The 12470-nt window shown below is 38.5% G+C and overlaps 3 protein-coding genes across 3 annotated transcripts; 1 reads left to right on the top strand and 2 right to left on the bottom strand.

The window, feature by feature from the left end:
- Nucleotides 1–979: 979 nt before the first annotated feature.
- LOC120547267 (R-spondin-3-like) lies at nt 980–3487 on the bottom strand. The gene is made up of 5 exons (XM_039782793.1): nt 2607–3487; nt 2002–2193; nt 1719–1859; nt 1460–1606; nt 980–1363 (listed from the first exon to the last, which is right to left on the bottom strand). Exons 1-5 carry the CDS (start codon nt 2674–2676, stop codon nt 1176–1178), a joined length of 738 nt encoding a protein of 245 aa, XP_039638727.1. The 5' UTR covers nt 2677–3487; the 3' UTR covers nt 980–1175.
- A 2414-nt stretch (nt 3488–5901) lies between these two features.
- On the bottom strand, nt 5902–8279 carry cenpw (centromere protein W). The gene is made up of 3 exons (XM_039782792.1): nt 8093–8279; nt 7816–7929; nt 5902–6125 (listed from the first exon to the last, which is right to left on the bottom strand). The coding sequence occupies exons 1-3, from the start codon at nt 8177–8179 to the stop codon at nt 6099–6101; spliced, it is 228 nt and encodes a 75-aa protein (XP_039638726.1). The 5' UTR covers nt 8180–8279; the 3' UTR covers nt 5902–6098.
- Nucleotides 8280–8588: 309 nt separating this feature from the next.
- Nucleotides 8589–11872, top strand: hddc2 (HD domain containing 2). The gene is made up of 6 exons (XM_039782791.1): nt 8589–8721; nt 9497–9618; nt 10087–10189; nt 10312–10380; nt 10901–11039; nt 11457–11872. Exons 1-6 carry the CDS (start codon nt 8647–8649, stop codon nt 11600–11602), a joined length of 654 nt encoding a protein of 217 aa, XP_039638725.1. The 5' UTR covers nt 8589–8646; the 3' UTR covers nt 11603–11872.
- The last annotated feature ends 598 nt before the right edge of the window (nt 11873–12470 follow it).

The following is a 12470-nucleotide window of genomic DNA, read 5'->3' as shown; positions in this document are numbered from 1 at the left end:
TTAGTACAGCTGCGCACAGTACGTAACCATAGACAGTATATAACGTAACGTGCGTACGGGTCTACGCATTTATGACGATATAAACATCATAGATGAGCAGACGGAGAAAAAAAAGAAAGAAGTAAGTTTCACTCATTTAGAAAAAGGACAGCGTTTTTGAGTGAAGCAGATCTTCCTTACAAGTCAAATGTTTTGCTTTAGTATTTATCTCACACTGTATAAAAGTCTATGGTTAATATCAATTATATTTATTTTATTTATTTATTTATTTATTTATTTATTTATTTATTTATTTATTTATTTATATTTATATATATATATATATATATATATATATATATATATATATATATCATTGTCATGCTTGTATCGCTAGTTTTCGTAATTTTAAATATCCATACAAAATATTAATAACAATCGTAATGCATGATTGTTTATTTGTTTTATTTTTACATACGTATATATTTATAAATTTTTTAAGCTTATGTTCAGGGGTATAGGCCTAAAGGTCTGTTATACAGGGAGGTTTTGACTTTATTGCAGAATAATAAAAATGTCTGGTGTCATTTCTTTACTACATACTTTGCCTTCTGATGCTTATTGGTGTATGGTAATAGTAGGAAAAGCACAGTTGTTACCAATAACATTAACAATGGCTCTGTTATGTTCTATTATATATATTTAAGTGTCCCAGATAAGCCATGACAGTTTGACAGTGAGCCAGCATGCACAATACCAGGACCGTGAAACCAAAGCAGCTAAATGGAAAACAGCCATCATTACGTGTCCTCAAAAAGACACTAATCACAGTTGAGTTAGGCAATCACCAAGTCATTTTTAGCATGTTTTACCACAAGTGGCATCAATCTAGCATAGGGCTGCTATTCATATGAAATGCCTCCGATTCAGCTAAAGTCCAGATAAACCCAAGCGATGCAGAAAAGGTGTTGAATTTATAGGTACACAAGAATTTTATAAAAGATCATAATATCCATCAACCCCTTATTTATTTATTTTTTTCTGTTGGATTGCATAAAAACAGATGAATACATCTTAACAATTTACAATAGTTTTCAATTTACAATAGTTTAACCAGCAAATGTAAAAAGGTGCAAGTTGAATATCTCTGCAATATCAACAAATATTCAAATCTAATGGGCTCTCTTTTTAACTTATTACAACCTACTTGGACTCTTTGGTCTCATTTTGATGACACACTTCCTGATTTCTGACACATGCGGGCAGGGGTCACCGTCGTCACTTGGAGACCGCAGAAGTTGTCTGTTACGTGTCTCCTGTCCCATCATGCTCCTTTTCCGAACACATGGACCCCAACCTGTCCATTCCCCAACCTCACAGTGCACTACGAGGAGACGGGTTGCAAGAGATGAAAACGTAAGACAGTGCATTTGACATCTTATCTATGAGGAAACCGTTGGTGAACGTGAATTTCTCTCACCTTTGGGGATGCATTGCATAAGCCGCACATCAGGCTTAAATCCCATCGGGCAGGTGAGATGGCACTGACCGTGGAGAAAGTACAGGTCTGCTCTACACCTCACACACATGTTCCTCCTCACACACACCTCACAGCCTGGAGAACACACTGAGACAGAGGGCCACAAATATAAGTCCCTGACATTAAGGAACTCATTTCATGCACTAAAACACACGCATGCTGTACACAGCCTTCAGTAACATGCTGGACAGTGCCTCACCTGTGCATTCTCGCAGTACTGTGTTTTCCGTCAGCCCATATGGACAGCTGTTTGCACATTTGCCCTGGAACAGGAAGTGACCCGGGTGACAATGTGTGCAGAAATTTTCACTAAAACAGGAAGCGCAGTCCACCTTGCACCCTGCAGGCCAATGGACATTAACTTAGCCACACTGTGGTACCTCTTATTCTCGCAACATGGACTTTAATCAGTTTGCAGTGTACACAGTGGGCATTTCATGCCAACATCATTCTGTCACTCACATGTGCCTAATGGTACTTACTGGTGCAGGTGCTGATGTGTGGAGAGCGCCTGCCATAGTGACCCCGGGGACAGGAGGACAGACAGGCGCCCCTCTGCCGCATCCCATCCAGCTCCAAGTGGAAGAAAAGGCGAGGGAAACAGGAGAGACAGCCATTCAGAGCAGAGCATGTCGCACAACCTGCTGGACAGAGTCTGCTAACAGAGGAGCTACCTGTGGATGAAGGGATACGAGATGTGTGTGTGTAGGGGAAGCCCAATTGTGTTCCACTACAAAAACGTGAAGTGAGTTTTACATTCTGTCTGTGCTTGTGCAAATGAAATAGAATAAAATACAAAGTACTCTCTGCTCCATTTACAGTTTGAGACTTTACAGGCAACTTGGTTTTATTAGAGCAGGACCAATACACTGAGCCAAGCTTTTAAATTCATAGTGTGCAAGTGGGTTAAACCAATGGAAATCTATGACCACATTGTTCCCTGAAAGCACACACGTATTGTCTCCATATGTAGTGTCTGTCTACGGTTTACTATCTCCCACTGGAAAAAGATAAGGAAGATTTCACAGGAGCCATGTCTAGCAACAGTAAGAGAGGTGGGGATGACAAGTTATGCATGAGTACTTACGTCTTGTGTTCTCTAGGCCTTTTGTAAGATTCATGAAGTGCAGAATCCAAATTAACAATGGTATCCACATTGTCCTTCACCTTCAGTACGGCATCAATCCAGTCAGCGAGGACGCCTTGCATCACATCCAAAATCCCATGATGTACATTTAAAAAAATAAATATAAAAAGAAATCCGATAAAATTCATTCAAATGGACCAACGTAGAGACTCCAGTCTGGGTGAGAGAGCGGTCGAGCGCAGAGTTCGGCTTAATGTTTTCATGAAGAAAAATCTCATGTGCATTCCATGAAATCACTCAAGCCGGCTGAATGCCATGAAGAATGCAAACAGAAGAGTAACCATCATAGAATAGTCGCAACCCAGATTTAAGTTTGGGTAAGCTGCTGTGGGCTTGTCTCTGCTGTTTCCCCCACACTCCCAATCTCCTCTCCCATGTTACCAGTCCTTCACGACCCTCCTACTGAGCCATTATCACATCAAACGGTGTAATAATAACTTATTAAGTTATTGGGGAACTTCATCCTCATCGGTTTACTCAAAATTTAAACAATTCTTTCTTTTTAAGTCCCCTTCCACCGAAAAATGTGTTCTGCCTATTGTGACTTCTCTCTGATTTTTGACCTTCACTTTGCTGAGTTTGACACCAAAATGCTGTTTTCAGATTCAGCTGCAGAAGGAGGAAAGTTTATCTGTGCTCACTTTAAATCGAAGTATAAGACGTGTATGTACAAGCACCACTTTGTGACATCACAACTGGATGCCAACGGTGATCCAATAAGAAGCAACTTACACAAGTGTGATGTAGAAACTTGTTGAGTTCACATACCGATAATTGACTTTTTAAAGAAGTAGTTGTGTCTAGTAGATAATTTTTTTTAGAACAAACTATTTTTTTTATTGAGGAAGAAAAAGTAGAGATTTTTAAGCATTTTTAACAATGTAAATGATTGTTCTCATAAAGAAGTCCATTGACATTTCGACCAATAAACCATTTGACAGATATCATTATTTGAGCCGATTGATACGATTTTTATCAAATGACTTTTCAGTGCCATACACAATGTACCAAAGCATTACTGCTTTTGATCTTGCACCAGGGTGGAGCTTGTTTAGAGGAGAGTGTAACACAACACGTACACAAACCGCTCTTATACTCTCATCTTTAAATTATACACTATCTGCTCAGCTGAATAGCACTTAAGGGGAGTCTGTGACCATGACAACAAAATATCTCCTCTTTTGGTTCCATTTAAAACAAAGCACGGATATGTTTTTTAAGTATGTCATCACAAGATCAACTCCAGCTTTTCAAAGTCATATTTATGGAATAGACAAAAGAAGAAAAATAAAGCATCCACTGCAGAAAAGCTGCGGTTGCCATATGCCCACGCTTTTTAGATGTAGTTCCCCGATTGGGCACTTCATGTTCTCCATGAAGGCTGGATTCTGGGAATGAAAACCACAGATACAGAGTATTGGCTACCTTCCAATGAGAAATAAAAACTAGAGAGCTGGAGGTGTCAGAGAGGATCTGCGATTCCCACAAAAACGCTGGAAGGCGATAAAAGCTGTAAACTCCAGAGGATTTGTTATTTGGCGTCCCAGTGTGTATTATCGCCTTTTTTGGGAACTCTGTGGTTCTCAAAACAGATTTGAAGTCTCCAGTTTTCCCCTTCCTGGAATTGGTTCCCCTCTGCAATTTGTGATTCTTTGCTTCATCACACAATCCTTTCAGAGCCTGTCAAATCTTATAGAATCAAAATTTGGATATGTTGCAAAATAGTTTTGTCATATTGTTGTTAGACTAAAATAATTGTATGCCAAGTCGGGGCAAAGACAAACAGAAATAGTGACACACTTGAAACCATGTGCTCCTTATTAAGAAAGGAACAGCAAGTTATCATAATAACATCTGGGCCAAAATGGACTGCCGTGCTTTCTTGGGCTTGTCTGGAAAAATGTCAAAAGAGAAATCAGCAGGAGCTCTGCAGTGGGGATTTACACTGCAGATGATTTATCTGAGAGCACCGGAGCTAAAGGTTACACATAGCCAGACGGAGGAGCTGGACAGTTCTACGCTGGCTGGCTTAAATTGTCAACAGGTGCTTAAACACAAAGAAACAGGCGAACAGGCGAGGCCCGACTACTTCTTTATTTTGATAGAGGAAAGAAAAGTGTTTCTCAAATCACTCAAGGACAAGAGCAAACCTAGGGAGGACGGTATAATAACACCTCAGAGGATCCTCTGCATGTGCAGCCAGCTGCTACAGAGAAATATCATCCATCAATGTGCATGCAGTACAAAATGTATGCAAACGTTAGAGGTCTCTGTCATGAGAATATAAGAATCAAGAAGAGAACAGCAGGCCAGGTGCCAGGGGTTTAAAGGTCGGAAGGGTGGGGCTCCACAAACGCAGTAACACCTCCACAAACTGACTGGGAACATAAACATGACAAGGCTACGCTCACGGGGGTGCGCGATCAGATTCTTAAAGAAAATAACTGTTGGAGGCAAAGGAATGTCTCAACTGCCAAGCAGAAAGAGGGGTGGGTGAAGAAAATGATAAAGATGGAGGACAGCAAGCAAAGGAGCGAAAGAGCCAGGTGAATAATAATAGTGACAAATTTACACAAATGCATGCACTACCTTGCATTTGTGTATTAAAAATCCCTTGATCTACCGTTTTTATACTGGCCAAGACACTAAAAGAAGATAAATCTTGAACTAAGACTGGTGCTTAAACAGTCCACTGTACTACAAACCAAAAACAGCTTTTAGGTGACCACCTGCAATCAAGGCTCTGCTTGAGCAGAAAATGCACATAGTTCTATAGTTTTCAATAAAAATCTAACAGATACCGTACAATCTTATAACTTTGACCTGTGAGGGACCCTGCAGTGATAAGGTATGAGCAGGATAGCATCTCAGCACGCAGATAATCTATGTAGCGTGAAGAAGTGAGGAATTTGGGAGGAGGCTGAGCCCCACGCTCAGTGAAGAAGCTGTGAAGCATGCAGCTTGAAACACTGACCATGACGGACGATATGAGAGCGAGACGGGGCCAAAGTGTCTGGAAGTACTAACGTACTCTGAGCTGTCCACAAGTTTGAGATCAAAGCTTAATACACTATGCTATTGCTTGGACATTATGCTTTTATTGTATGATTTAAACACGTTCTACTGTGATGATTAACCTAAAGGCCGCAGCAGTCATGATATGAATAATGTGAGCAAGCTGTTGTGTTTAGCATTGTACGTTTTGGGACTAAAAGGTCGACAATATGAGTCATTACAAGATTCACAAGACTTTAATAAAAAAAAGACATAAAACCGTTATGACAGGAAAACAGATACACAAGGGATAGAATAAAAAACTCAAAAAGGAAGTTTTGGAAGAAAACAAATTCTATATATTAAAAAAATAATAATGTTGCTACTGTCATTCATGATAATGTTAAAAAAAAATGACGATGTTGCACTTCGCTGTCTTCACCCCCTTGATTTTTTCAGCATTTTCTATAAAGAAAGAAAGAAAAAAAAAAACTCTGTAAGTCTATCTCCTCTTCAAAATGGAGACATCAAATAGTGTTCAAGAAATAAAATCTGTATTAGAAAAAAGCACTACTACATCTCATCAATATCAACACCAATTCTAGATATTATATAAATACAATAAAAAAAAAAATGCATGTTTCAGTCCTCTAGTGTTTGGTTAAATTGTATTACATTCAAACCCAACTCAAATGCACTCAACATAAAATTATTTTGTTTTGAAATAGAAATGGGTGACATGAGAACGTTTTATTTGAGATCCTGATTATGTTGTGCACCTCTACAAGACATAGGGCTGGGTATCATTTAAAAAATGATGATACCAGTACCCTTAAAGTGATACTGATACCAATAGAGTACTACATTTGAAATGACCCTTCAGCATTTTATGCATTTTTTTTTAACCAGGCGCCACTGCTGCAGTAGGGGGACAATCACATATCGCATTAAATTGAAGAATGCGTGTGATGATTGGCTGCGAGCAAAACAATACAAATAGCCATTCTTTTGCAGGCATCGTTTGACTGGAGAAGTTTCAATACTACTAGGTACTGGGTTATTTCGGTGGATGCTTTAAAAAGGTATCCAATACCGATACCCAGTCCTAACCAGACAACATGCTGTTTATTGATTCAACTGACTCCAGCACCTTATATGTGTTTTTAGCAGTTTTACAGGCTTATTGGGTTAACCTTTCTGGTGCACCTACCTCTAAACAAACATCTATTCAGACTCAGAGCAGGTCTAAGAAAGCTGCCAATTTCTGCAGCCTTTAATAGAGATTTTGATGGTTTGTATCTACATTTACCTAAAAAGGATATTGGAAACAAAGGATCTTTGATAATCTAAAACTAATTAAAGAATATCTAAGAACATCTCTGACTGAAAGGTGATTGATAAACCTACGAAGTTGATTTCATTTTTTCACTCAATTGTTATTTTACACAAACACACACACAGTGGAGGGATGTTAGAGGCGTCATGAGCAGTTAACAGTTCTGTGCCTTACTCAAGGGCCCAGGAGGTGAACTGGCATCTCTCCAGCTACCAGTTCACACACTCTACGCTAAAGCCGCCCCAAAACTAAACTCAACTAAACTAAAAACACTAGACTTCATTTGTAAAAGAAAAATAGTATGTGGGCTGCTACTGGTGCCTATTTATAGTCATTAAGATGTGGGCCATTTCCAGAAAATTAGACATTTCTTCATTGTCTTTTATGTAGACCATGACAATAAAAATACTGATTCAAGATCCCACCTTTGTATATTGGTTCGATTTCACATTACAAACCGGGCCATCAGAAAATCTTGTGCACTGAAACCAACTATAAAATACGCTTCCACAGTTTTACATCAACAAGACATCTTTGTCTCATGCACCTTTCATTATTATTTGACATTTTATAAACCAAACAATCAGGTTAATCGATCGATATAAATTGTTGCAGCTCTAACCAGAGTTTATTCAAACCTGCAATAGACATAGCCTAAATAAGGTGCATTTTGCTGTCTTTTTAAAAAAAAAAAAATTGTAATTTACGTTTATGCGTGGCCATTTGAGACAATAGAACAGTTTAGTGTTGAATTGCATCTGAGAGAACTGTTAATACAAGTAAGACACATGTAACTTAGCACAATCCCTTTGAACTAACCTTGGAGACTGCTCTGAGATGTTGAGCTCGGATCGTTGCAGATTTCTCTTCAAAAGCTTTAGCCTTCGCCTCCTCAGCCAGGCTGCTTAAAAACACCAGCGTTAGGAGTTCGATCTGAGGAAATGGTAAGCAATTAGCTCTTTTATTTATATAATCAGCTCATATGTCAGTTATGCTAGTTAGCGTTAGCCAAAAACAAAGCGAAAAGTCAGAACATTAGGAACGTTAGCTCGTCACTTCAGGACTAAATATACAATTAATATCTAACGTTACTTACCATTGCCTCTGACGTCGGCCTCACATTTATGTTACTCTTTGTTTTCGTTTTAATTATATATTTCAGTTTGGTCGCCTTCTTCAACATTTTGGCAAATGTTCACTGAAAAGCTCAACTTCACGCCGACAAAAAGTTTGTTTACGTCTTCCAATCTCCCGCTTCTCATTCTTCCGGTAAAATTTCTTCTTCGTGCCATTTTCATCGTCGATTTATTTATTTTTTTGCCGTTACTGCCATCTAGCTACAGTTTCTAAGTAACACATTTAAAATTTCGTGTTCAGTGCATCGAGGTTCAAAGCAAGGACAATGATTTTCTCGATTTGATGCAAACATTAAAACGCTGGAAATAAAAAAGCACTAACCAGGCAGAGGTTTAAGTACTGTACAGTCTACCATAGACATAATATAGATCTATATTATGTCTATGCAGTCTACTCTACGGTAATGTCTTTTCACTTCGGCTCGCTGTGTTGTTTATGCTTCCATCTAGCGGCTGCGTTGGGCAACTACCTCAGCAAAACACCGTCTTTCTGCATCCGGGTCAGTGGACAGTAATGGCGGCCACCATTGAGACAGCAGTCGGCATGAGCAATATGCTGCAATTCATGAAACTTATCGGACAGCTCAAAGTAAGACTTCTCCTCAAACTACGGCTGTTTTTTCTGCTGATTTGGTCCCAGGCCAAAAAAATAAAAAAAACACATTATCTGAAGTGTATTAAGGCTCAATCTGTAGCTGGTGCTGCTGGTGTTGATACAGTGAGGCATTGCTTTTCACACACACACACACACACACACACACACACACACACACACACACACACACACACACACACACACACACACACACACACACACACACACACACACCCCAACACCAACAACACCAACAACAACCATCTTATTAGCGAGAACAAGAAAGAAAAAAACAGCACCTTGTTATTGCAGCGTCAAAACAGGTGAAAACTGACTGCTGTAACTTAAAGGAGTAAGATTAGGAATACCTATGGAATACAAATATTCTTATTTGTGTCCTTATATGGTCAAAGAAATTAAATCATTGTCAGTGGTTTCACACATGGTAACAAATTGCATGTTTATCTGACCAACAGTGCAGAACCTAAAGAAATTCAGTTTACTGTCATAAAAGACTAAGGAAACAAGGAAATATTCACTTCCCCAAAGCTACAACCAGTGGATGTTTGGTTAAAAATGTATTTCATTATAAAACGTGCAGTCAAACTAAAAATGTCAATAATTTTTGTGCAGTGAAGTTCAGTATCTGCAAACACAAACTGTCTCACTAAGCTGGTGAAAAAAGTCACGAGGCATATATTTGAGGTTTTTCGTCTCCCTCTTCTGTGCCACTGATTTCATTGTGCCTTGTGGTTGGGGTTACCTGCAGAGGGTCCCACGGACGGGCTGGGTGTACAGGAACGTGAAGAAACCAGAGAGTGTATCAGACCACATGTACCGCATGGCCATGATGTCTCTGACCATCACAGACCCCACAGTGGACAAGGACAGGTACCTCACTCACACAGCTTGCACCCACACCTGGAAGAAACTTTCCGAGATTAAAAAGAGAAATATCTACTGACGCACAGCAACTTATCCGCTGTTCTTTTAATTTCAGCCTTCTCCCAAACTAATGTATATTAGTATATATTTAATGGCATTCAAAAAGCATACATATTCATCACATTTTCATGCTGCTTATGCAGCATAGTCCAAATATTTTGTTGCAATATTTTGTTTGAATTTACCTGATGAAGATCTGAGACCGAAACGTTGTATTTTTCTAACTAAATTATTGCTTGCGTATATGGTCAGTGTGTGGGACTTTCTCTAAGCTTTTGATCTGCTACTTTTGATCTTATCCTACGCACCTGCCCGACAAAAGAGGTGTGCAAAAAAGCTTTCCTACGTTGCAAAATGGTTAACAAAGTACTGAAATGCTAATTTTAACACACTCCTACATTGTTTTGTCTTTAGATGTATAAAGCTGGCTCTGGTTCACGACATGGCAGAGTGCATTGTGGGAGATATCGCTCCATCAGACAACATCAGTAAAGCAGAGAAACACAGACGAGAAGAGGCAAGTGACCAGTTACATCTAAACACAATATACTCTGTTTTCTCTAAGTAAATGATGGTGGTTTATACAATATACTGTAATATATAAATATAAACAATTTCTCCTCATCGCCACTCTCTCAGGAGGCGATGAAGCATCTATCAGCTCTACTGCCGGAGGGACTCAAAAAGGAGATTTATGGACTCTGGGAGGTATGCCTCTGGTGTGTTTGTAGCTTATGAATAGGATTGGGCACCGAGAACAGATTCCTATTTGGAATCGTTTGGAGGATTTGTTTTCAAATCTGATCATGGCTTCCAAATTTAACACGCGTAAGTTTTGGTTTCCGTAGCTGCCAGGCACTGTTGAGTTGCAGCCTTGGAGCACAGTAAGCGGCGCTCTAGTGTGGCTTTATTTTACGTTGAAAAAGCCCTGTAAAACTGCAAACCACCATTGAATCAAAATTCAACTGTCCTCTTATTTGGCAAATAAGCACGTGACCCGTTTCAACTCCACCCCTCAAAGAATCGAAATCAAGAATCGAAATCAAGAATCGATAAGAACCAGAATCGAAATAGAAGAATTGGAATCAGAATTGTTAAAACCCAAACGATGCCCAACACTTCTTATGAATGATACTTGAATGTATCTAATAGCAGGCTGTCATGTCCCTTGTAATAATATGTATAATACCAGAATGTCTTTGTGGAAACACATTTGTTTTATCTGCAGGAATATGAAACCCAGAGCAGCCCGGAGGCCAGGTTGGTGAAAGAGTTTGACCTCCTGGAGATGATCCTGCAGGCTCATGAGTATGAGGAGCTAGAGGGAACACCGGGAAGACTGCAGGAGTTCTTTGACTCCACCAACGGTACGTCTTCTTCTTCATTTCATATCTGTTTCTCTCTTCTTCACTAGAACTCATCATTTAAGTTGCTCACATTGCGGCACGGGGCTTCTTTTCTTTTCTTTGTTATTTATTCAATGTATACATGTGCAACTAAGCAGTTTTCTTATTGTTCTATATTTGAATCAGTTGTTTGATTTATAAAACAGTCAATAATCCATAGTGGTGGTTCGCATTCAAAACAAAAAGCCCTTTGACCATAGATTACTGTTTGCAAACAATGTGGTTTGATTGAATGGTTTTCATGTTGACGTGTTGTGCAGAGCTCTTATAAATTGTATGTTTGTCAACTTAAAAAAACCCACCTGAACTAATGAAAAATGTATGTTTAACTCATTTTGAAGTAAATTTCCTTTACTTGCATTGTTTCTCATCTCTCAGGTCGTTTCCACCACCCAGACGTGCTCCAGCTGCTCAGCTCTCTAAATGAAGAGAGAGGCTGTAAATTGACTAAAACGGATGAAACAAAAAATTCAGGCAACTCGCAGACGACTGGCGAGTCACCTTCCCAGCCATGTAAGACATGACTGTAACACACACACGCCTCCTTAGTGGAGGGACTCTAACACAATATGTTTGTTGGATGATGCACAAATTCAATACAGGAAAACAACCCAGTGGAAAACCATCTTCTGCATCTCCCCTCATTTCTGAGCCATTTGCTGCAGTACAACTGTGAACGATGGCACATGGATATCTTCTATGTGCATGCAGCGGTTTTGGCCCATTAAAGGAGAATCCATACTGTCCTGGAAAGTACAGTACCACTATCTATAATAAATACATTCTGACAACTACTTATGCAAATACTGCCAGATAATGTCAAAATAAAATAAAAAATCCTCATATTTTTTTTAAAAAAAAAAAAAAAAAAAAAAAAAAAAAAAAAAAAAAAAAAAAATATATTTTTTATATATCTTAAAAAGTATTAAACCCTATATAAATTCCCAGATCATGTTACATTATCACATTAGTTGCAAATGTGACCTCTCTTATGGTTAGTTACTTTATAAACTGTCTATTTGAACTGCTAATGTAGAGAGAAATCATTAAACTAGGCCCACATTGTATTTCCTTTACCAGGCTTTATTGTATGTTTTCAGTCTATTGACAAATACATTTGATTACATTTTGACATGTCAAAAATAAAAAAATAAAAAAAAAAATAATATAAAAAAAAAAAAAAAATATATATATATATATATATATATATATATATATATATATATATATAAAATAAAATAGCGGCAGATATTACATAATAGGGTTATGTGTGTAACAATGGTGCTTAACCATCAGCAAAAAAGTGTTAATGCATTTTCTGATGCAGTCTAACTATACAGCACACAGAATACGTTAGTAACAACAGCATACGCAGGCAGTCAGTGTTGCTGA

The sequence above is a fragment of the Perca fluviatilis genome, chromosome 18 (genome assembly GCF_010015445.1).
Source record: "Perca fluviatilis chromosome 18, GENO_Pfluv_1.0, whole genome shotgun sequence".
Lineage (NCBI taxonomy): Eukaryota > Metazoa > Chordata > Actinopteri > Perciformes > Percidae > Perca > Perca fluviatilis.
The sequence above is the reverse complement of the archived record's forward strand: the minus strand, read 5'-3'. Positions and strand labels throughout refer to the sequence as shown.